The sequence below is a fragment of the Ovis canadensis genome, chromosome 2 (assembly GCF_042477335.2).
Source record: "Ovis canadensis isolate MfBH-ARS-UI-01 breed Bighorn chromosome 2, ARS-UI_OviCan_v2, whole genome shotgun sequence".
Taxonomy (NCBI): domain Eukaryota; kingdom Metazoa; phylum Chordata; class Mammalia; order Artiodactyla; family Bovidae; genus Ovis; species Ovis canadensis.
Genome location: NC_091246.1, coordinates 29,997,457 through 30,020,088, shown reverse-complemented (window position 1 = coordinate 30,020,088; position 22,632 = coordinate 29,997,457). Strand labels below are relative to the sequence as shown.

The 22,632-nt window shown below is 41.6% G+C and overlaps 1 protein-coding gene across 2 annotated transcripts in view; it reads right to left on the bottom strand.

Annotated features, from left to right (window-relative positions):
• Positions 1–22,632, bottom strand: part of HSD17B3 (hydroxysteroid 17-beta dehydrogenase 3) — a 66,267-nt gene that overhangs the window by 36,258 nt on the left and 7,377 nt on the right. Inside the window, exons 2-3 of one of the 2 annotated variants that reach the window (XM_069575742.1) lie at positions 14,028–14,144; positions 10,315–10,361 (exon numbers count right to left, since the gene is read on the bottom strand). In XM_069575742.1, the coding sequence (XP_069431843.1) occupies positions 10,315–10,361; positions 14,028–14,043 (63 nt within the window). In that variant the 5' untranslated portion in view covers positions 14,044–14,144. Of the gene's footprint in view, positions 1–10,314; positions 10,362–14,027; positions 14,182–22,632 lie in introns of those variants that run through there. The other variant, XM_069575741.1, reaches the window with a different exon arrangement.

Genomic DNA, 22,632 nt, shown 5'->3' with positions numbered 1-22,632 from the left:
GAGAGCCTGAAGGACTATGGATGGAGGCTTGTGACATTGTGACATTGTATAGGAGGCAGGGATCAAGACCATCCCCAGGGAAAAGAAATGCAAAAAGGCAAAATGGTTGTCTGAGGAGGACTTATAAATAGCTGCGAATAGAAGAGAAGCAAAAGGCAAGGGAGAAAAGGAAAGATATACCCATTTGAATGCAGAGTTCCAAAGAATAGCCAGGAGAGATAAGAAAGCCTTCCTCAACGATCAATGCAAAGAAATAGAGGAAAATGATAGAATGGGAAAGACTAGACATCTCTTCAAGAAAATTAGAGCTACCAAGGGAACATTTCATGCAAAGATGGGCTCAATAAAGGACAGAAACAGTATGGACGTAAAACAGAAGAAGAAGATATTAAGAAGAGGTGGCAAGAATACACAGAACTATACAAAGAAGAAGATATGCATGACCTAGATAATCATGATGGTGTGATCACCAACCTAGAGCCAGGCATCCTGGAATGCGAAGTCAAGTGGGCCTTAGGAAGCATCACTACGAACAAAGCTAGTGGAAGAGATAGAATTCCAGTTGATCTATTTTAAATCCTAAAAGATGGTGCTGTGAAAGTTCTTCACTCAATATGCCAGCAAATTTGGAAAACTCAGCAGTGGCCACAAGGTTCAAAAAGGTCAGTTTTCATTCCAATTCCAAAGAAAGGAAATGGCAAAAAATGCTCAAACTACCACATTATTGCCCTCATCTCACAAGCTAGTAAAGTAATGCTCAAAATTCTCCAAGCCAGGTTTCAACAGTACATGAACCATGAACTTTCAGATGTTCAAGGTGGATTTAGAAAAGGCAGAGGAACCAGAGATCAAATTGCCAACATCCGTTGGAACATCGAAAACGCAAGAGAGTTCCAGAAAATCATCTACTTTTGCTTATTGACTATGCCAAAGCCTTTGACTGTGTGGATCACCACAACTGTGGAAAATTCTTCAAGAGATGGGAATACCAGAGCACCTGATCTGCCTCTCGAGAAATCTGTGCAAGTCAAGAAGAAATAGTTAGAACTGGACATGGAACAACAGACTGGTTCCAAATAAGAAAAGGAGTACATCAAGGCTGTATATTGTCACCCTGCTTATTTAACTTCTATGCAGAGTACATCATGAGAAATGCCATGCTGGTTGAAGCACAAGCTGGAATCAAGATTGCCAGGAGAAACATCAATAACCTCAGATATGCAGATGACACCATCTTTATGGCAGAAAGTGAAGATGAATTAAAGAGCCTCTTGATGAAAGTAAAAGTGGAGAGTGAAAAAGTTGGCTTAAAGCTCAGCTTTCAGAAAACTAAGATCATGGCATCTGGTCCCATCAATTCATGGCAAATAGATGGGAAACAGTGGAAACAGTGACAGACTTTATTTTGGGGGGCTCCAAAATCACTGCAGGTGGTGACTGCAGCCATGAAATTAAAAGATGCTTGCTCCTTGGAAAGAAAATTATGACCAACCTAGACAGCATATTAAAAAGCAGAGACACAACTTTGCCAACAAAGGTCCATCTAGTCAAAACTATGGTTTTTCCAGTAGTCATGTACAGATGTGAGAGTTGGACTATAAAGAAAGCTGAGCACCAAAGAACTGATGCTTTTGAACTGTGGTGTTGGAGAAAACTCTTGAGAGTCCCTTGGACTGCAAGGAGATCCAACCAGTCCATCCTAAATGAAATCAGTCCTGAATATTCATTGAAAGGGCTGATGTTGAAGCTGAAGCTCCAGTACTTTGGCCACCTGATGTGAAGAACTGACTCATTGGAAAAGACCCTGATGTTGGGAAAGAGTGAAGGCAGGAGGAGAAGGGTACAACAGAGGATGAGATGACTGGATGGCATCACTGACTCAATGGCCATGAATTTGAGTAAACTCTGGTTATTGGCCTTAGACAGGGAAGCCTGGCATGCTGCAGTCCATGGGGTTGCAAAGAGTCAGACACAACTGAACGAGTAAACTGAACTGACATAAACATGATCAGCCATCAGGGAAGTACAAATCTAAACCACAATAATATGTTACTGCACAGCTCTCAGAATGGCTAATATAAAGAAAAAAAATAGCAACACCAAATGCTGGTGAGAATGTTGAGAAAATGGACCACTCACACAGTGCTGTTGAGAATGGTACAATCAATCCAGGAAATAGTTTGGCAATTTCTTAAAAAAATTAAACATGCAGCTACCATGCTGTGCTGTCCTTAATCACTCGGTAGTATTCCACTCTTTATGACCCCATAGACTGTAGCCTGCCAGGCTCCTCTGTCCATGGCAATTCTATCATACCAGCTGGCAATTGCACTCCTGAGTGTTTATTTCAGAAAACAATAGTCTTATGTTCAGACAAAACTTACATATAAATGTTTATAGGAGCTTTATTTGTGTTGCCAAAATACAGAAACAACTTAAATGTCCTTCAGTGGATGAATGGTTAAACAGACTGTGTAACCTCCATACCATGGAATTCTACTTAGTACTGAAAAGGAACAGAATATTGGGATGGATGAATCTGCAGAAAATTAAGCTGAGCAGAAAAAAAACCAATTCAAAAAGGCTACAAAGCATATGATTCTATTTATATAGCATTCTTTAAATGACCATGTTATAGAACTGGAGACCAGATAAGCATTTGCCACAGGTTAAGAAGAAGTGAGAGACATAGAGAACATATTCATGATTGCCAGGGGGGTGGAGAGGTGGGGGAGGAAAGGATTTGCAGTTTGGGGTTAGCAGATATAAACTATTTTGTATAGGCTGTATAAACAACAAGGTCCTACTGTAGCACAGGAAACTATATTCAATATCCTGTAATAAGCCATAATGAAAAGAATATATATAACTGATTGTTTTGCTGTGCAGCAGAAATTAACACAACATTATAAATCAACTATACTTCAAGAAAGAAATAATGAAAGAAAGAAGGAAGGAAAGAGAAAGAAAGAAAGAAGAGAGGGATATGAGCAGAGGTGGGGGTATTTATAAAACCACCACACAAGGGCTCCTTATGATGATGGGAATATTCTGTATCTTGACTGTATTGATGTTGATACCCTGACTTATATGATAACTTTGCAAGACTGGGTAAGGGATACATGGGATCTCTTTGTATTCTTTCTTACAGCTACTTATGAATCTATAAATATCTCAAAATTAAAACATTAGTATGTTTTTAAAAGTTAAGGGAGAATTAAATAAATACAGGAAAATTAGGTAACAGTGCATATGCTCCCTAAGGACTGGGCAGAGCTGACTAGAACCCTGAATGACTGGAACCCTGGGAGGCATTAAATATGCCTATTGACCTAACCTGTTTGATTGTTCACAATCACTGGGTTTTCTTGTAGTCTCCAGTGATTAGAGGTAGATTTTGGCTACAGATCTCTCCCCACTCCCCAACCCAACAACTAGCCAGCAGACGGTGTGTTGCAAAATGCAAACAAGTCTCAGACCAAATCCTACCAACAAGAACATCTGTCAGTAAGCAGGCATCAAAGCAATTGTGAACCTGTTCTCATAGCTTAGTGGAGTCCCAGCCATCTGTCCCTTAGGCACTCTGTGAAGGCTCATCCCAGGTAGATGTGATCATGTTCTGGGGGCAGGGTGCAGTCAAACTTCTGGCAGGGTTAGGTGACAGAATCTTCCACTCTCAGCAGGACACAGGGCCAAATCCATTCAAGGTCAAGAACACCACTCTGCCGTGCTCACAGACACCACATCCTTCTTCACAAGAGGGCAAAAGTGCCTATGCAACACTTCTAGCAAATCCACACATCTTGGAAGATATTTCCTCCGGAAAATTATCGATACCGTTTCTTAGGCTAAGGGGCAAACTTTCTAATGAAAGTCAAGTTAGCTGAAGCACAGATGTTGATGAATTCTGATTTAGCATCTTTAAAAATTAGCTGAAACCTGGATTTAGCCAAAGTCTTGGCAAAAACAGCACACTCTCTGGGTAACTTGCAGAGGGTTTAATAAAAGGCTGATTTACAAAGTGTGAGTAGTGTGTGGAAAACCTATGATATTCTGGAGCTATTAACAACAGCAGCTGTGAACCTGAAAGGGTTGGGGGATGAACAGATACCAGAACCAGAGGGTGGAGAGGGCTGCTCAGCAGAGCTACAGCCTTCAGCAGAGGGACACAGCCCTCCCTGACCCACAGGAAGAGAGCAGAAAGAAACCCAGCTTCATGTTCCTGATGCCCTCTTACCTGTTGCCAGTGTCTCCCAACCCCCACAAACCCTGCTGAAACCAGAGGCCAATTGAGGTCCTTGGTGCAGGTCAGCCTCCTGCGGCACAGAGGAGGGTGAAGAAGAGCAGAGAGTGAATCCTGAAGGGCCAAGTAGAAGAAACTCAACACACACCACCTCTAGACATTATCTGCAACTGTTAACCCACGGCAGAAACACAGACTCACTAATCTTAAATACAAATTTACTGTACAGCCCAGTGATTCCATTCCTAGGTAATCTACCCAAGAGAAATGGAAATATGCATCCAGGCAAAACAGCACATAAGAATATTCACAGCAGCATGTTATATAGCTCCCAAGTGGGAACAACCCACATATTCATCAGCTAATAAATGAATAAGCAAACTGTGGTATATCCATATGATAGAATATTATTCTGCAATAAAAACTAAAGAACCATTGACACATGCTACAACGTGGATGAACCTCAAAAATACTCTGAAAGAAATCAGGCACAAATGACTGCACACCGTGTGGTGGCATTTGTATGAAATGTTCAGAAAAGATGAGCAGCAGCCTAGGACTAGGGGTAGGAATGGGGGATTAGCCATGGCCAGTTGTCAGTGATCTCATGAGGGTCATTAGGAGGATGGAAATGTGCTAAAACTGGGCAGTGATGCTGGTGAACTCTTTAGTCAATTTACTAAAAATTACTGTACACTTAGGTGAATTTTATGATATGTAAATTATACATCCAGAAGCTTTAAAATAACTGACTCACATATATATCATCTTATGCATGCTGAAGTATTTTAAAGCAAATTATACTCAGTCTAACAGCTGATCTTCAGTCATAAAGTATTATTACAAGTCCCACCCCTGGCCTGGAATCTGTATAGTGAGGTTTCACTTTGTAAAAAGACATCTATCTATCTACCTATATATATATATATAATATAATATAATTAGGGGTGATATTCTGGGTTCAATCCCTGGGCCAGGAAGAACCCCTGGAGAAGGGAAAGGCTATCGCTCCAGTATTCTTGCCAGGATAATTCCATGGACAGAGGAGACTGGCAGGCTATATAGTCCATGGGGTCGAAAAGAGTCAGACACGACTGAGTGACTAACACCTTCCCTTTTTTTTTTCATTCTGCATCTGTTGATTTCCTAGTATATTTCTAAATGACATGCAAAGAAATTTACTCACAGACAGTTTGGCTGGAACATAGCTATGGAAAGGAAAAAAGCCACAGAAAATCTCTCAGACTTTTGTGTCAACTTTGACTGGCCTGAGATAAAGAAAGCTTCATTCAGACCAGACTGAACAAAGGAGAGAGTAGGAAGAGGGTCCCTAAGAGAAACACATTTTCAGCTGTGCCCATACCAAACTTCCCTCTGAGAAACAACCACCATGGGAAAAGTAAAGCAAGAACAGTGAACCCCAAGGTGCACTATGGGCTCTGGGTGACGAGGATGTGTCAGCGTATGTTCACTGATTGCAGCAAACTTGCCACTCTGGAGTGTATGTGGGGGCAAGGGGTATATGTGAACTCGCTGCACCATCTGCAAGATTCTGTGGTCAGTCTAGAACTGCTCAAAAAAGTTGTTTATTTTAAAACTTTCAAAATAAATAGAAAATTAAAAGATTAAAAAAATCAAAAGTAAGAACTGTCCAATTTTAAGGCTAGTGATATCATGAAGTCTTCTCTTTCTCTCTTGGAAAATCCCCCACCAGCCCTCATTTTCAGTCTGGGAATCTAGCAAATCATGGCTAAAAATTAAGCACCTTCGTCTCACAATTCACTTCATCAGCCTCCTGAAATGGAAACTGTCCATTAAATGGAAAACAATTTGCATTTTCAGCACAAAGGACTCTCTGCCTTGTGGGCTTCCAGCCTCTCCTGAATTGTGCCATTTCTCTTAAGAGCCATAAACTTTTTTAAGGTTCCGTGCGAAGTGGTCAGAGTCAGGAGGGGGGAATGGAGGACACTTGATTGTCTGGGCCAGCATTGTTCCCTTTGTCCCTTTGAGCAGGGCTCGATCTTATTTCTAGAATGTCCAGGCTGACAGGCTCCATATATGGGTCTTACCGCTCCCTGCTTCAGGGAGTTAAGCCCCAGAAGCACTCACTCTCCCAGAATTCGCTGCTGGGTACTGTACCAGAGAAGAGTGGCCGCTGCTATGATGCATAGGCCGTTTCCCTTCTGCTCTGTGTTAGGGCCTGGGTCAAGGAAGGTGCTTGTCACTGCTAATCTATAACAGGTGGTGGGAACACCAGGGAAGACAGGGCTTCTTCTGTGAGGCAGTAAATAGAAAGGCTTGAATTCAGGTGCCAAAGGAACAGAAATGGTGTGAAATACAGAGTGAAGCAGAGGCTTCAGAGGTGTGAAGAGCAGGCTTATTCTTGTCCTCCTTCCTCCATGCCATCCCTCTCAACAACTTTTTTCACCTGCTTCCAGTAATGGTTGACATTCCTTTAAAAGGAGACAAAGTCTCTCTTGCTTCTCTAATTACAAATACAGGCTAGGTTAAAATGCAATATAGGTTAAAATGCTTCCAGAAAGATGGAGTGAATACACTTTTCCCTATTTCTACTAAGAAATGCAACTAAAACAGGCAACGTGGACATAATACATAAAATAAATATAAGACGACTCCAAAAGACAGTGAGAGGAGTAGCTACAGGCCTTGAGACCTGAGGAAACCAGCCATGAGTTTCCTGGGTTTTATTTTTGCCTCATATATCTGACTTATTGCTGGAGAAGCTGGATTTTCAGAAACATCAACAAATATGGACATAAAAAGTCCCAACAAGAGTCTGCTGTTTCTAACAAAAAGACTAGAAAAGGGGCACTCTAGCAAGGCTGAAAACTTTAGAAAATAACTGCTTTACTGCAGGCAAACAATTCAAATATACATATATACATATATATATATATGTATATATATACATATATATATAAGCTTCTACTGCCGCCCTCGCCTCCAAAGGTTGAGGGGGGAGCTGACACTTCCACCCTGGGGAGGCTGCCCTAACAAGGATTCCAACTCCTACCAGGTTGGCATCAGATAAGGCTGAGCAGGATGCCAGGACTTTCATCCCAGCCATCCTATCCCTCATGTCAGCTGAGCCTTGAGCTTCCACTTCTACCTGACAGTGCCAGAGCACCCCCTCAGCTCTCTCCCCTCTTCCTTCCCCTGGGATGATGACAGACGAAGCCTGGTGGAGATTCAGGACTTATACCATCACCGCAGTAACAGTGAAATCACTGCCTCCAAGTACCATTTGTGGAGATCAGTAAAGATGCACTCTTTACCCCCAAAATCCAGAGTGGCCTTTGGGGAGCCAGAACTCCTACCCGTATCCAGCAACCCCCAGTGGAGGCCAACTGGAAAACCTGGGCTCCTACCTCACCTGATAGAAAAATGTCAGCACCCTCTCCTCCCCCTTCTGAAGCAATATCCATACACATCTAAATAGGAAAATTTAAATATGATCCAGAGTCTCACAACTTAAAACCAAAAATATCCAAGATTCAATTAAAAAAAAACCCAAAACTCAGCACACCAAGAACCAAGAAGATCTCGGTTTGAGTAAGATAAAAGCAATCAACAAATACCAACATTGAGATGACATAGATATTAGAATTATCGGATTAGAATTTTTTAAAAGCTACCATAAAAACACTTCAGAGAGCAATCACAAAGCCAAGTAAAACAAAAGAAAAATAGAATGTTTCAGCAAATAAAGAAAAATCAAATGGAAATTTTAGAACTGAAAAGTATAGAAAGTGAAATTAAAAACTCAATCGATGGGCTCAATAGCAGAATGGAGAGACCAAGGAAAGAATCCATGAACTTACAGATAAAACAATAGGAATTATCCAGTCTAATCGGTGGAGAAAGAAATGGCAATCCACTCCAGTATTCTTGCCTGGAGAATCCCATGGACAGAGGAGCCTGGTGGGCTATAGTACATGGGGTCACAAGACTCAGGCATGACTGAGCAACTAAACTTCAATATAAACAGAGAAAAAATACACTGAAAAAAATGCACAGCATCTCGGAGACCTACAAGGAAGGACTACAAGAAAAGTCTCACATTGTGTCACCAGAGTCCCAGGAGAAGAGAAGAAGGCAGAAGGGATATTTGCAGAAAGTATGAATGGAAAACTCTCAAATCTGTGAAAATGTATAAACTTACAGATTCAAGAGGCTAAGTGAATCTCGAAGAAGATAAACTCAGATAAACCCACACCAAGAAACATAACTAAACTCCTGAAAACTGAACACAAAGAAAAATGTCTTGAAGGCAATGAAAGGGAAACAACACTTGACCTATGAGAAAAATTATTTGAATGACATGAGACTCGCCAGAAATCATACAGGCCAGAAGGAAGTGGCACAGCATTTTCCAAGCGCTAAAAGGAAAGGATTGTCAACTATAAATCCTATATCCAGCGAAATTATCCTTCTGGAATGAAGGGGAAATTGAGACATTCTCTGATGAAGAAGAACAATGAGAACGTGCCACCAGCAGAACTACTATAAAAGAACAGCTACAGGAACTTCTCTAAACAGGAAGTTAGAAGGAAAAAAATCTTGGAACATCAGGGAAGAAGAAAGAACAATAAAAAGAGTAAAAATATGGGTAAGTACCACACATATAAAAGCAATATATGGGAGAGAAAAGTCAGCTTATACGTTCAATAATAATAGTGGCTAAACTTGGAGAGCTCACTCTATGCAAAGCATTTTGCCCACCTTATCCATTTAACTTTTACAAAAGCCCTGGTGGAATGAGCAACTCCTCCAGTTTATTGATGTGGAAATTCTGCAATAACCATATTGGAAGCAGAGTTTGAACAGACAGTGATCTAATTAATTTTCAACCTCAAATTCTTCACTATTACAATCCATAGTATTCCAGACTCTGAACTGCTTTCCTTGAAGCAGCAATTAGTAGGGAGACAAGAACAGGTTCTCTGGAAGAGAGAAAATCTTGCATGAAAGAAAGATTCCAGAAAATTGTTTAACACAGCCTTAGAAAAGAATGAAAGGAAACAAAGAATAAGATTCTACAAGAGCAAAGAAAGAATTAGTCTAGAACAGAAACAGAATTTGAAAATTCTTAGATGGTAACTTTTGTGCTAGTAAAGACTTGGAAGCCCAGAAAGGATATATAATTTGTCCAAAATCTGCAGACCGTGTCTGAGTGAGGACTAGAATACATAGCTCCTGACCCCTAGACCACTGCCTAGTCGCTAAGTCATGTCTGACTTTTTGTGATCCCCATTGACTGTAGCCTGTCAGACTCCTCTATCCAAGGAAACTTCCAGGCAAGAATACTGGAGTGGGTTACTATTTCCTATTCCAGAGTATCTTCCCAGGGATCAAACCCACGTCTGCTGTGTCTCCTGAATTGACAAGCAGATTCTTTACCACTGCACCACATGGGAAGCCCAATAATAGCTTACCAAACTACATATCCTGTAAATGCATTTTTAGAAAAACGTTACTACCTGCTATCTATCTACCTACAGAGAAACAAAAAGCCTAAAAAGAAACACTCAAAGACATCATACGCCAGTGACCTCAACCCTATCAGATTCTCTCTTTATATTATTTTTTAATGCTCATTAATCTTCTTGAAATGAAAGTTTTATATATATATATATATGTATATATATATATATATATATATATGCTACCTACACAAATGATTTTTAAATTAACATATGCCCTGGCTATGATGTAAAGGATAAACGCAAGGAAAGTAGTTTATAATTTTTTATTGTTTTAAGTATAATAAATGCGTATGGTACAATTACCCTAGAAAATAACAGTGCCCCCATAAATTCCTAAAACAATTCCTAAGGAAAGATACTGCCACCTTTTAATATCATTGTATTTTTTTAAGGTGGCGAGGGGGTGAGATTATGATTTTTAAATTTCCTTTTCAATAGAAAATTGTTTTCTTCGTAAAGGAATGTCTATTGCTTTTATATTCAGAAAAGTAGTGTTTGCGGTGACACACGACCATGGTATGTTTAATACAAGGAGAGGAGAAAGTCTCCAAGAACACAACCTACCTCGAATGAGTAAGCTTTCCCAATCCCATCTCCTGCTCCAGTGATCACTGAAAAAAGCAGAAATGGTTTTAAAGGATAGAATTAATTCATCTTTAAGATCTTCTTTCTTGCTGGCTACATTTGACTGCAGGCCTACTCTCTAAGATACAATATAATATTCCAAAACAATGCCCTCCTACTCTCTAACCCAGCTCTGCTCAACTGTGACCAACTTTGCTTAACTGGGAATGTTCCAGCCTTGACTTCCTTCACTAAACTTCAAAATGAACTTTTTTTGGATGGGGGAAGAGCTGGTGAGGCTATGGAAAACATGGTCCAAAATGAAACAAAGTGCCTTAACCAGAGAACACTTTATTCAGACCCCATAAGGGTTTACAGCTCTAAGCCTTAATTCATCAAGGACAAGCAGTGTACTCTATTATCTCTCTACCCGCACACCCAGTTGTCACTGTAAGCATGTTTCAAGGTTCCTAGTGAAAGTCAAGTTCTCCCCATTTCCCATCCTCACCCTCATAGGACAGCAGAAATCAAAACCCATGGAAGATAGAGCGCTTTTAACAAGGAGGAAAATACAGAAATGCAAAAAGAGGATGGAATGACATGAAGGAACCTAAAGAATTTGTGCTCACTAGATCAACTGATTAATAGATGACAGTGAGATGTGCCATCTAGTCCTTTTACCGTCCATAGCGCATACATTAAAAATTGTTTTCATTGGGAGAATATTGCTTTACAGTGGTGTGTTGGTTTCTGCTATATAACAATGGAAATTGGTTATAATTATATGATCCCTGCCCCCACCCCACCCCTCTAGGTCATCACAGAGCACCAGGCTCGGCTCCCCGTGTTATATAGCAGCTCCCCACTAGCTATCTATTTTACACGTAAGAGTGTATATGTGTGAATTCTACTTTTTGCAACTCTTGCCACCCTCTCCTTCCTTCGCGGAGTCCACAAGACCATTCTCTACATCAGCATCTCCATTCCTTCCCTGCAAATAGGGTCATCAGCACCATTTTTCTAGATACCATATATATGTGTTAACATATGTTATTTTTCTCTTTCTGACTTACTTCACTCTGTGTAATAGGCTCTAGGTTCATCTACCTCACTGCAACTGACTCAGTATTTTTCCTTGCAGAACTGAGTACTTTTCCACTGTATAACAGCACATACATATTTAATGACTGAGCCCTAGAGTAAAACTCAATTGTGTGAATGTCAGTTTCAAAATAAACTACAATTCAGTATATATACCTATCTGCAATTTACCTTTGCAGCAACAATCGAAGGATATGCTTTCCAAAAGTGGGTATGAAAGCTGTGTGTGCTTTTAGTTTACTTGGGAGGGAGAGCAGACCAAGCTAAACAAATTTCAAGCAGCACACTGGCAGAAGCACCCACATTTTAATAATTACCAATTATTCTATGTGTTTATTTGGATACTTTTAAGTGACTCCATGCATATGACCTATTTTACTTGGTAGAGGTACTATGCTCAGGGTTCTGTTGTCTTCCACTCCATCTTCCCCTTCCTTCCAGGCATCCTTCAAATCACCAAGTACCAGGCCTGCACTACATAGGCAAGATACTGTCACTACGTGGCTGGCATCTACTGAGTGCTTACTTCTGCCATGCACTTTATTTGGGGGGTTTGTTTGTTATTCACTTAGACCTAATTATTTACCAACTAAATTACACAGCAGCTTTACACCGCATGAGATGGACAGGAGGCAGAAGAGAGGAGGCGGCTGGCTTCTGAGGTTCCTGGCTGCTTCCCCTCCCGCTCCTGTGTGTAGCAGTGAAGTCCTCAGTGCCACCTCCGTCCCAGTTCACAGACCAGCCCTGGGACACAGGTTAAATTAGGTCCAGGCTCTGTCACTCCACAGCCACCTGGGCTCCCACTAGCAGCTTCTTCACGGGAGTTGGGGGAGAAAGTGACAGATGAGGCTGTTTGAATTGAGGGAGAAGGTGGAACAGGCATCGTAGGTCCAACAAAGCTCTTCCTTGTCAGGCTTACAGAAACAGAAAGCGCATGTGCTGGGCAGCCCCAGAGCCACCATCTCATCTAGTATTCAAAACAAGCCTGTAATGTGGGGACCATCATTTCCCTTATAAATGAGGAAGCTAAGGGAAAGTTCTTAACCCCATCAAGGCCGCAGTGCTAAAGATGATGGCAGCAGGATCTGAACCAGGCTCTGATCTTGGCCCCACTCCTCTATAGAGGATACCCGTGACAAAATTAGGAAATCAGCCACATACGGCTGCATATGAATTTCTTTTGGAATGCTTGTTCCTAGAAGGGCCGAGTTCTAACCCCTCAGAGCATGGCATTTAAATCTGTGTAGAGCCCAAAGTATTGGAGCTCCAGCATCAGTCCTTCCAATGAAAATTTAGGGTTGATTTCTTTAGGATGGACTGGTTTGATCTCCTTGCTGTCCAAGGGACTCTCAAGAGTCTTCTCCAGCACCACAATTCAAAAGCATCAATTCTTGGGCACTCAGCCTTCTTTATAGTCCAACTCTCACATCTGTACATGACTAGAAAAACTATAGCTTTGACTATATGGACCTTTGTAAAAAAAAAAAAAAAAAAGCAAAACTGGTGTCTCTGCTTTTTAATACACCGTCTAGGTTTGTCATAGCTTTTCTTCCAAGGAACAAGCATCTTTTAAAAATCTTGGTTGGTTTCAATAACTGACCATTTTGACCACTTGTTTTTCTCTTCCTGCACTTTAAATTCCCTCTCTTATGTTTTAAATTCACTATTAAAGAAAGAGTTCTTGAAACCTTAGGCCCCCAGTCCAGAATAAAATAAATGCAGAACCCCAGGCCTGTCCACTCTCTCCCTCTTTCTACACATGACCTTGTTGTGGCACCAGGTGTGCTATATAATTTACAGGTCCTGTAAGTAATAAACCTTTATTTTTTAAGTTTCCTGATGGTGCTGAAAGGCATTTTGCAATCATAGTAAGACCCACAAGGGCCGGCCAGGGCACAGCATTGGTTATTGATAGACTGACACCAACACACAATACCAACTTTGCAACGCAAACCTAGCACTTCATTCAAGGAAATGCTGAAACCATAGCCTCATGTTCTTCACCTTAAACTCAGTATAGGGCTGAAATTCTGCATGACCGTTTCAGGAGCTAAATCCTATTGAGAGGCAGTGATTAATCAATCTACTTGGGACATAAACCAGGCCCAGATTCTGAATATAACCATTTAAAAATAAGTCTCCACAGAGATCTTTATTGCCTTGATTTTTCATTACCCTCACTTCATGACAGGTCTCTGAGAAATTAGTATAATAAAGTGGATTTAAATTATTATTGGATTTCAGAACTTTGAAGCTCCGCTTAAGAAAATGAAAGCACTCTGGGTTTTTGAAAATCTGGGGAAGAAGATACGTAATTTTCTGCCTCATCCATGATTTGTATAATCAGAAATTCCAAAAATAATAAAACCCAACTAGTGAGGATGAGAAGAAAAGCACACAGGAAAGAGCTGAGTCAAATTCTTCCTGAATGATTCTCCTGATGCCTCACATCATGTTTTTCAGTCAATTTCATTTGTGCTTTCCAGCCCCACAAATTAACCCAAAGGAATTACACCTTTGTTCTCAAAAGAAACAGATGCAATATATCATTGAGACCTAAGTAATAATAAAAACAACAACGACAACAACAAAAGATGGAAAGCTTTCTTTACCTGCCCACTCGCCCATGGACTTCAAGAAAGATCTTGGCAAAACTTTCCAGAAGTGCAGGAAAATGCATTTAGAGAATCTCACGCATTTCGTCAGGCAGACCAGGCAAACCAGCAACCCTACAAAAATGAAGAACTGCTCCAGAACCTCCTCCATGATGGCACCACGGCAGAGGCTGTTTCAGACCTGGTCCAGCCCCTCACAGCCTTTGCATTGAGCGTGGCTGCTCTGCAGGAGCGTCGGTCCCCTTCTGGAGTCACTGGGAACATTCCAATGAGTCACTGTGTCGAGGCATTCAGATTAGAGTAACTTCTTTACACAATCCTCTGATTCACAAGCTTCGGAATAAAATATTCTTTCTAATATCTGTATAGCACTGTTGGGCTTTTGTGAGGCAGGGGAGTGTTGAAGAAGTCAAAGGTGAACATAAAGATAAAGACTGGACAAAGAAAAATGGCAGCCCAGCATTCCCTCCCTAAATCTTGAAGCTAAAACAGATACTAAAAACTATGCAAAATTCTAGAAGTCATTCATTCACTTAGTCAACAACTATCTATTGACTGCCTACCAGGTGGCAATCACTGTTTGAAGCCTTGGGAATAGAGACTAGTAAACACGGCCAGTCACTGACAGGGGGGAGCTGAGATTCAGAGTCAATATGCAAATAAAAAGATAATGTCACATATATCAGTGCTATAAAAAAAGTGCTGTGGAGTCACAGGAAAAAATTCTGTGAAGTGGTGGTAGTTTGACCTGAAATTTGAGTGGAAAGGAGATAGCCCTACAAAGGTAAGTTTCTCCCTCCAGGCTAAGGGAACAGCTAGTACAAGTGACCTGAAATGAGAAAGATGCATGTATCTGAGGAATAAATAGCAGTACATAGAGGATCTGGTGTGTACAGAACAAGAGGAGAAAATAAAGTAAGATGGAGGCATGCGGAGGAGCCAGATACTCCTGGTGAGGAGCTTGGGCTTTACTTAAGTGAGAGGAAGCCACCAAAAACACTCAGATAATTGTTGCCGTTGTTCAGTCACTCAGTCGTGTCTGACCCTGTGACCCCATGGACTGCAGCATGCTGGGCTTCCCCATCTTTCACTGTCTCCTGGAGTTTGCTCAGACTCATGTCCATTGAGTTGGTGATACCATCCAACCATCTCATTCTCTGTCATCCCCTTCTCCTCCTGCCCTCAGTCTTTCCCAGCATCAGAGTCTTTTCCAATGAGTTTGCTCTTCTCACCAGGCGACCCAAGTAGTGGAGCTTCAGCTTCAGCATCAGTCCTTCCAGTGAATATTCAGGGTTGATTTCCTTTAGAATTGACTGGTTTGATCTCCTTGCAGTCCAAGAGATTCTCAAGAGTCTTCTCTGACCCCACCATTCAAAAGCATCAGTTCTTCGGTTCTCAGCCTTCTTTATGGTCCAACTCTCACATTCATACATGACTACTGAAAAAACCATAGCTTTGACAATATGGACCTTTGTTGGCAAAGTAATGTCTCTGCCTTTTAATATGCTGTCTAGGTTTGTCATAGCTTTTCCTCCAAGACAGTAGCATTACATAATCTGAGTCACTTGATGCTGAGAAAAGGTGACCTTTTGGAGGTAGAGATGCAGAAGGGTCATGACACTGAAACAGGGGAATGAAGAGACTCTGACATCATCCAAGAAGAGTATCCTCATGCTCAGCTCTTGGCCCTCTTCTCTTTGGTGTCTACACTTACTCATTTGATGGCATTCCCTAATCTCTTGACTTTAAGGACTTTGTGCTCTGAGAACCCCTAAATGTATAACTTCAGTGGTAACCAGGCTACTCATCCATACTTGCATTTCCATTTGAATACAAGTAACATTAACACCTCCATTTGAATGCTTAATAGTCATCTCAAGCTTAAGTCTAATAATGGCTTCTGATATTACCTTCAAATGTCAAAACTTATTTCCCTTGCCAATTTCCCTATACCAGAACATGGTAGCTCTTATGTTCCAGTTGTTCAGATTAAAAACCTTGGATACAGGTTTGCCTGCATGTCACGTGATGAGCAAGATCCTTTCAGTGAGGAGGAGACCCAGGAAGGAAAGTGAAAGGTATAAGCTACTGCCAAGCTCAGCCTGCATTGCTCTCTAAACCATCCATGTATTTACCCTAGCACTTTCAAGTAAGGTCCTTATCTGGAGCAGCTTCTCAGTTCCGACTGTCACTTGTTCATAAAGCTATGGGCTACCTGAAAAAAGTGAAAGAAGAGAGTGAAAAAGCTGGCCTAAAGCTCAACATTCAGAAAACGAAGATCATGGCATCTGGTCCCATCACTTCATGGCAAATAGATGGGGAAACAATGGAAAAAGTGTCAGACTTTATTTTTGGGGGGCTCCAAAATCACTGCAGATGGTGACTGCAGCCATGAAATTAAAAGACGCTTACTCCTTGGAAGAAAAGTTATGACCAACCTAGTATATTCAAAAGCAGAGACATTACTTTGCCGACTAAGGTCTGTCTAGTCAAGGCTATGGTTTTTCCAGTGGTAATGTATGGATGTGAGAGTTGGACTGTGAAGAAAGCTGAGCACCGAAGAATTGATGCTTTTGAACTGTGGTGTTGGAGAAGACTCTTGAGAGTCCCTTGGACTGCAAGGAGATCCAACCAGTCCATTCTGAAGGAGATCAGCCCTGGGATTTCTTTGGAAGGAATGATGCTAAAGCTGAAACTCCAGTACTTTGGCCACCTCATGTGAAGGGTTGACTCATTGGAAAAGACTCTGATGCTGGGAGGGATTGGGGGCAGGAGGAGAAGGGAACGACAGAGGATGAGATGGCTGGATGGCATCACTGACTCGATGGACGTGAGTCTGGGTGGACTCCGGGAGTTGGTGATGGACAGAGAGGCCTGGTGTGCTGCGATTCATGGGGTCACAAAGAGTCAGACATGACTGAGCAACTGAACTGAACTGAACTGAACTGAACCTGAAAAAAGTACAAGTAATATGGAGATTAAACTAAAATTAGAGCAAATGAGATGGCCTTTGCCAACAGTGGCTCCCCACTCCTTCCCATTTTTTCTGACTGCCCCTTATTTACTATGTCTTCTGTACCCAACTCTGCACTAAGCACATTACAGGGATTACCTGTCTTGGTTAATTATTACTCTTTCCACTGATGGTTAGTTAGCAGAAGCAGATAGTGTAGATCAACCATCTCAGCTCATCCACAAATGTTCCCAAAGGAGTGAGAGGCTGAGGTGTTTGATAAACATGAAGACAACAATTATTGTTTTTACTAAGGTCTGGGAAAGGCCTGGCCAATACCCGGCAGTCTGTCCTGTGACTCAGGTTTAGTTTTCTTCTGAGCATATTTTTTATTGGCTTATCTTATTTATTGCTTGTGGTTGGGTCTCCTGCCACGACAAGTAAATTCCTTTGGATTGGGACTTGCTTTGTAGAGCAAAAGTACTCTGACCCACAGCTCCTTAACATAACAAATGGAGACAAGTAGAAGAATATTCAAGAGAGCATTGTTCCAAGAGGGAAAACTGGGAACTATCCCAATGAGTTTATTCTCACAGTGGAATATTATACAGTAGTGCAAATGAATGAATTATAGCCAAACAGAACAATATGTGACATTCAGAAGCATAATGTTGAGTCAAAAAAAGCAAATGCCAGAATATTAAGTCTAATATTCTATAAACTCAAAAAAGCAATATAAAGAAATATATTGCTTATGTTAAAATATGATACAGTTGTTGTTACAAACAATGGAATGACAAACACAAAATTCAAGAAAGTGGTTTCATCTGGGGAGAAATGATATGATGGAGAGATCCTATAGGGAGGCATAAGCTACTGGTATCATGTGATTCTTGAACTTAGTAGTATGTACATGAGTGTTCACACAATATAATACAGTGTTTTATAACATATGCATTTCACATATAATCTTTTGCTCGGAATAATTATACTATACTAAAATGTGAAAAACCTGAATATTCATGATGATTTCCAACTTGAAAATTCAATAAAATATAATTATATGGTTACAAAAAAAAAGCAAGTAGTCAAGGCTATATATTGTCACCCTGCTTATTTAACTTCTATGCAGAGTACATCATGAGAAACGCTGGGCTGGAAGAAGCACGTGCTGGAATCAAGATTGCCGGGAGAAATATCAATAACCTCAGATATGCAGATGACACCACCCTTATGGCAGAAAGTGAAGAAGAACTAAAAAGCCTCTTGATGAAAGTGAAAGAGGAGAGTGAAAAAGTTGGCTTAAAGCTCAACATTCAGAAAACGAAGATCATGGCATCCAGCCCCATCACTTCATGACAAATAGATGGGGAAACAATGGAAACAGTGGCTGACTTTCTTTTGGGGGGGCTCCAAAATCACTGCAGATGGTGACTGCAGCCATGAAATTAAAAGACACTTACTCCTTGGAAGGAAAGTTATGACCAACCTAGACAGCATATTAAAAAGCAGAGACATTACTTTGCCAACAAAGGTCTGTCTAGTCAAGGCTATGGTTTTTCCAGTAGTCATGTATGGATGTGAAAGTTGGACTGTGAAGAAAGCTGAGCACCAAAGAATTGATGCTTTTGAACTGTGGTGTTGAAGAAGACTCTTGAGAGTCCCTTGGACTGCAAGAAGATCCAACCAGTCCATCCTAAAGGAGATCAGTCCTGGATGTTCATTGGGAGGACTGATGTTGAAGCTGAAACTCCAACACTTTGGCCACCTGATGCAAAGAGCTGACTCATTTGAAAAAACCCTGATACTGGGAAAGATTGAGGGCAGGAGGAGAAGGGGACAACAGAGGATAAGATGGTTGGATGGCATCACCGACTCAATGGACATGGGTTTGGGTTGACTCTGGGGGTTGGTGATGGACAGGGAGGCCTGGAGTGCTGTGGTTCATGGGGTCACAGAGTCAGACACGACTGAGCAACTGAACTGAACTGACTCAATAAATGTTGTTGTCAGTCAGTCAGTTGTGTCTGACTCTTTTCGACCCCAAGGACTATAGTTCACAATGCTCCGCTGTCCATGGGACTCTGAAGGCAAGAATACTGGAGTGGGTTACCATTTCATTCTCCAGAGGATCTTCCCAACTCAGGGATCAAACCTGGGTCTCCTGCATTGCAGGCAGATTCTTTACCATCTGAGCCACCAGAGAAGCCCACTCAATAAATATTCACTCTTTAAGGAAAAATGAGCCTTTATTTTGTGTGGGTGCAATGAAGTTTTTCCTGTTAGAGAAGTCTTTGGTAGACAGGTGACAGACACTGGTACAGGTCGGGGGCAAGCTGCAGAGCCTCAGGGAGGAGGGCTGGATCGCAACTGGAAGCCTGTGGAGTTAAGTGACGAGGAAATGCAAAAGAACGAACAAGGCAAAGAAGGGAACGGATTCCTTCACAACTGACCCATTTATCAATACTTGTTTGGTGTTTACCTGTCCCAGAGGACACAATGGTTGGACTCACTGTGATAAGATGTGGAGGGGAGAGCCAAGGGGGTGGGAAACTGGAGAAATTCAGAGAAAGAAAGAGGCCTGAAGAAGGCTGTAAGATATTTGTAAGGGCGTGGCCTTCCCCCTGAAGCATCCGTGTGAGTAAGCTGTGGTATGCATTAGGGGAAAGAATTATAAGAAGTTTCACACCAGAGAGACCTGAAGAGAATGTGACTTTGTTGCCAAGTTTTCAGTAAAAGAAGACAAAACTAATTTTTTCTAATGATATGTGTCATCGAACGTCATCCAGAAATGGAGAGCGGCTTTCACAAAGGTTTCCCTGATAGCTCAGTTGGTAATCCGCCTGCAATGCAGGAGACCCCAGTTCAATTCCAGGGTTGGGAACATCTGATGGAGAAGGGATAGGCTACCGATTCCAGTATTCTTGGGCTTCCCTGGTGGCTCAACTGGTAAAGAATCCACCTGCAATGAGGGAGACCTAGGTTCGATCCCTGGGTTGGGAAGACCTCTGGAGAAGAGAAAGGCTAGCCACTCCAGTATTCTGGCCTGGAGAATTCCATGGACTCTATAGTCCATGGGATCACAAAGAGCTGGACACAACTGAGCGACTTTCACTTTCAATTCCACCCCCCCCCCCCCGCCCCCACCACACACACACATATAGCTAGATGTTCCTTGACACACAAGTCTCTTTGGAAAGCAACTTGCAAAATGGCACCTTGCTTCATCAGATCAAGCAAATGAGGAGTCAGATGAAAGAGAGAAGCCACACTCTTTTGCTACTTAATCTTGGAAGGAACCACCCATTACTTTTGCTCTATTCTATAATGAGAAATTAATTCACATTCTAGGTCCAGCCCATATTCAAAGAGAGGAGATTATATAAGGAAGTGAATATGAGGAGGCAGGCACTGTGATCCATTTCAGAAGCTATCCACAACATGTATTTACTATACGACGCCATTTTAGTTCAGTTCCGTTCAGTCGCTCAGTTGTGTTTGACTCTTTGCGACCACATGGACCACAGCATGCCAGACTTCCCTGTCCATCACCAACTCCCAGAGTCAACCCAAACCCATGTCCATTGAGTCGGTGATGCCATCCAACCATCTCATCCTCTGTCATCCCCTTCTCCTCCTGCTTTCAATCTTTCCCAGCATCAGGGTCTTTTCCAGTGAGTCAGTTCTTTACATCAGGTGGCCAAAGTGTTGGAGTTTCAGCTTCAGCATCAGTCTTTCCAATGAACACTCAGGACTGATCACCTTTAGGATGGACTGGTTGGACCTCCTTGCAGTCCAAAGGACTCTCAAGAGTCTTCTCCAACACCACAGTTCAAAAGCATCAATTCTTTGGTGCTCAGCTTTCTTTATAGTCCAACTCTCACATCCATACATGACTACTAAAAACCATAGCCTTGACTAGACAGACCTTGTTGGCATAGCAGTGTCTCTGCTTTTTAATATGCTGTCTAGGTTGGTCATAACTTTCCTTCCAAGGAGTAAGCATCTTTGAATTTCATGGCTGCAGTCACCATCTGCAGTGATTTTTGGAGCCCCAGAAAATAAAGTCAGCCACTGTTTCCACTGTTTCCCCATCTATTCGCCATGAAGTGATGGGACCAGATGCCATGATCTTCGTTTTCTGAATGTTGAGCTTTAAGCCAACTTTTTCACTCTCCTCTTTCAGTTTCATCAAGAGGCTCTTTAGTTCTTCACTTTCTGCCATAAGGGTGGTGTCATCTGCATATCTGAGGTTACTGATATTTTCTGCTGGCAGTCTTGATTCCAGCATGTGCTTCTTCCAGTCCAGCGTTTCTCATGATGTACTCTGCATAGAAGTTAAATAAGCAGGGTGACAATATACAGCCTTGACGTACTCCTTTCCCTATTTGGAACCAGTCTGTTGTTCCATGTCCAGTTCTAAGTGTTGCTTCCTGACCTGCATACAGGTTTCTCAAGAGGCAGGTCAGGTGGTCTGGTATTTCCCATCTCTTTCAGAATTTTCCACAGTTTATTGTGATCCACACAGTCAAAGGCTTTATTGACTGGTTTTATCTCCTTGCAGTCCAAGGGACTCTCAAGAGTCTTCTCCAGCACCACAGTTCAAAAGAGTCAATTCTTTAGTACTCAGCCTTCTTATGACCCAACTCTCATATCTGCACATGACTACTGGAAAAACCATAGCTCTGACTATACAGAACTTAGCAAAGTGATGTCTCTGCTTTTTTATACACCAAGTCTGTCATAGCTGTTCTTCCAAGGAGCAAGTGCCTTTTAATTTCATGGCTGCAGTAACCATCCACAGTGATTTTAGAGCCCAAGAAAATGAAATCTGACACTGTTTCCACATTTTCCCCATCTATTTGTCATGAAGTGATAGGGCTCGTTTTTGAATGTTGAGTTTTAAGCCAGCTTATTCCACTGTCTTCTTTCACCTTATTCAAGAGGCTCATTAGTTCATGTTCACTTTCTGCCATTAGGGTGGTGTCATCTGCATATCTGAGGTTATTGATACTTCTCCCAGCAATCTTGATTCCAGCTTGTGATTCATCCAGCCCGGCATTTTGCATGATGCACTCTGCACAGAAGTTAAATAAGTAGGGTGACAATATACATTCTTGATGTACTTCTTTCCCAATTTTTAACCAGCTGGTTGTTCCATGTACAGTTCTAACTGTTGCTTCTTGTCCTGCATACAGGTTTCTCAGGAGGCAAGTAATGTGGTCTGGTATTTCCATCTCATCAAGAATATTCCACAGTTTGTTTTGTTCCCCACAGTCAAAGGCTTTAGCATAGTCAATAAAGCAGATTTTAAAATAAATAAATAAATAAAGCAGATTTCTTTTTTTTTTAATTCCCTTGCATTTTCTAAGATCCAGCAGGATCAAATCCTGGTCCCCTGCTTTGGGAGCATGGAATCTCTGCCAGAGAAGTCCCTATATCTTAATTTTAAACAAATTTTATCTTATTTTCTAAACAGTGGATAACTTAGCATTCCATATTACCAGAAATGCAAAGTGAAAGTGAAGTCTCTCAGTCATGCCCAACTCTTTGTGACTCTATGGACCGTAGCCCACCAGTCTCCTTTGTCCATGGGATTCTCCAGGGAAGAATACTGGAGTGAGTTGCCATTTCCTTTTCCAGGGGATC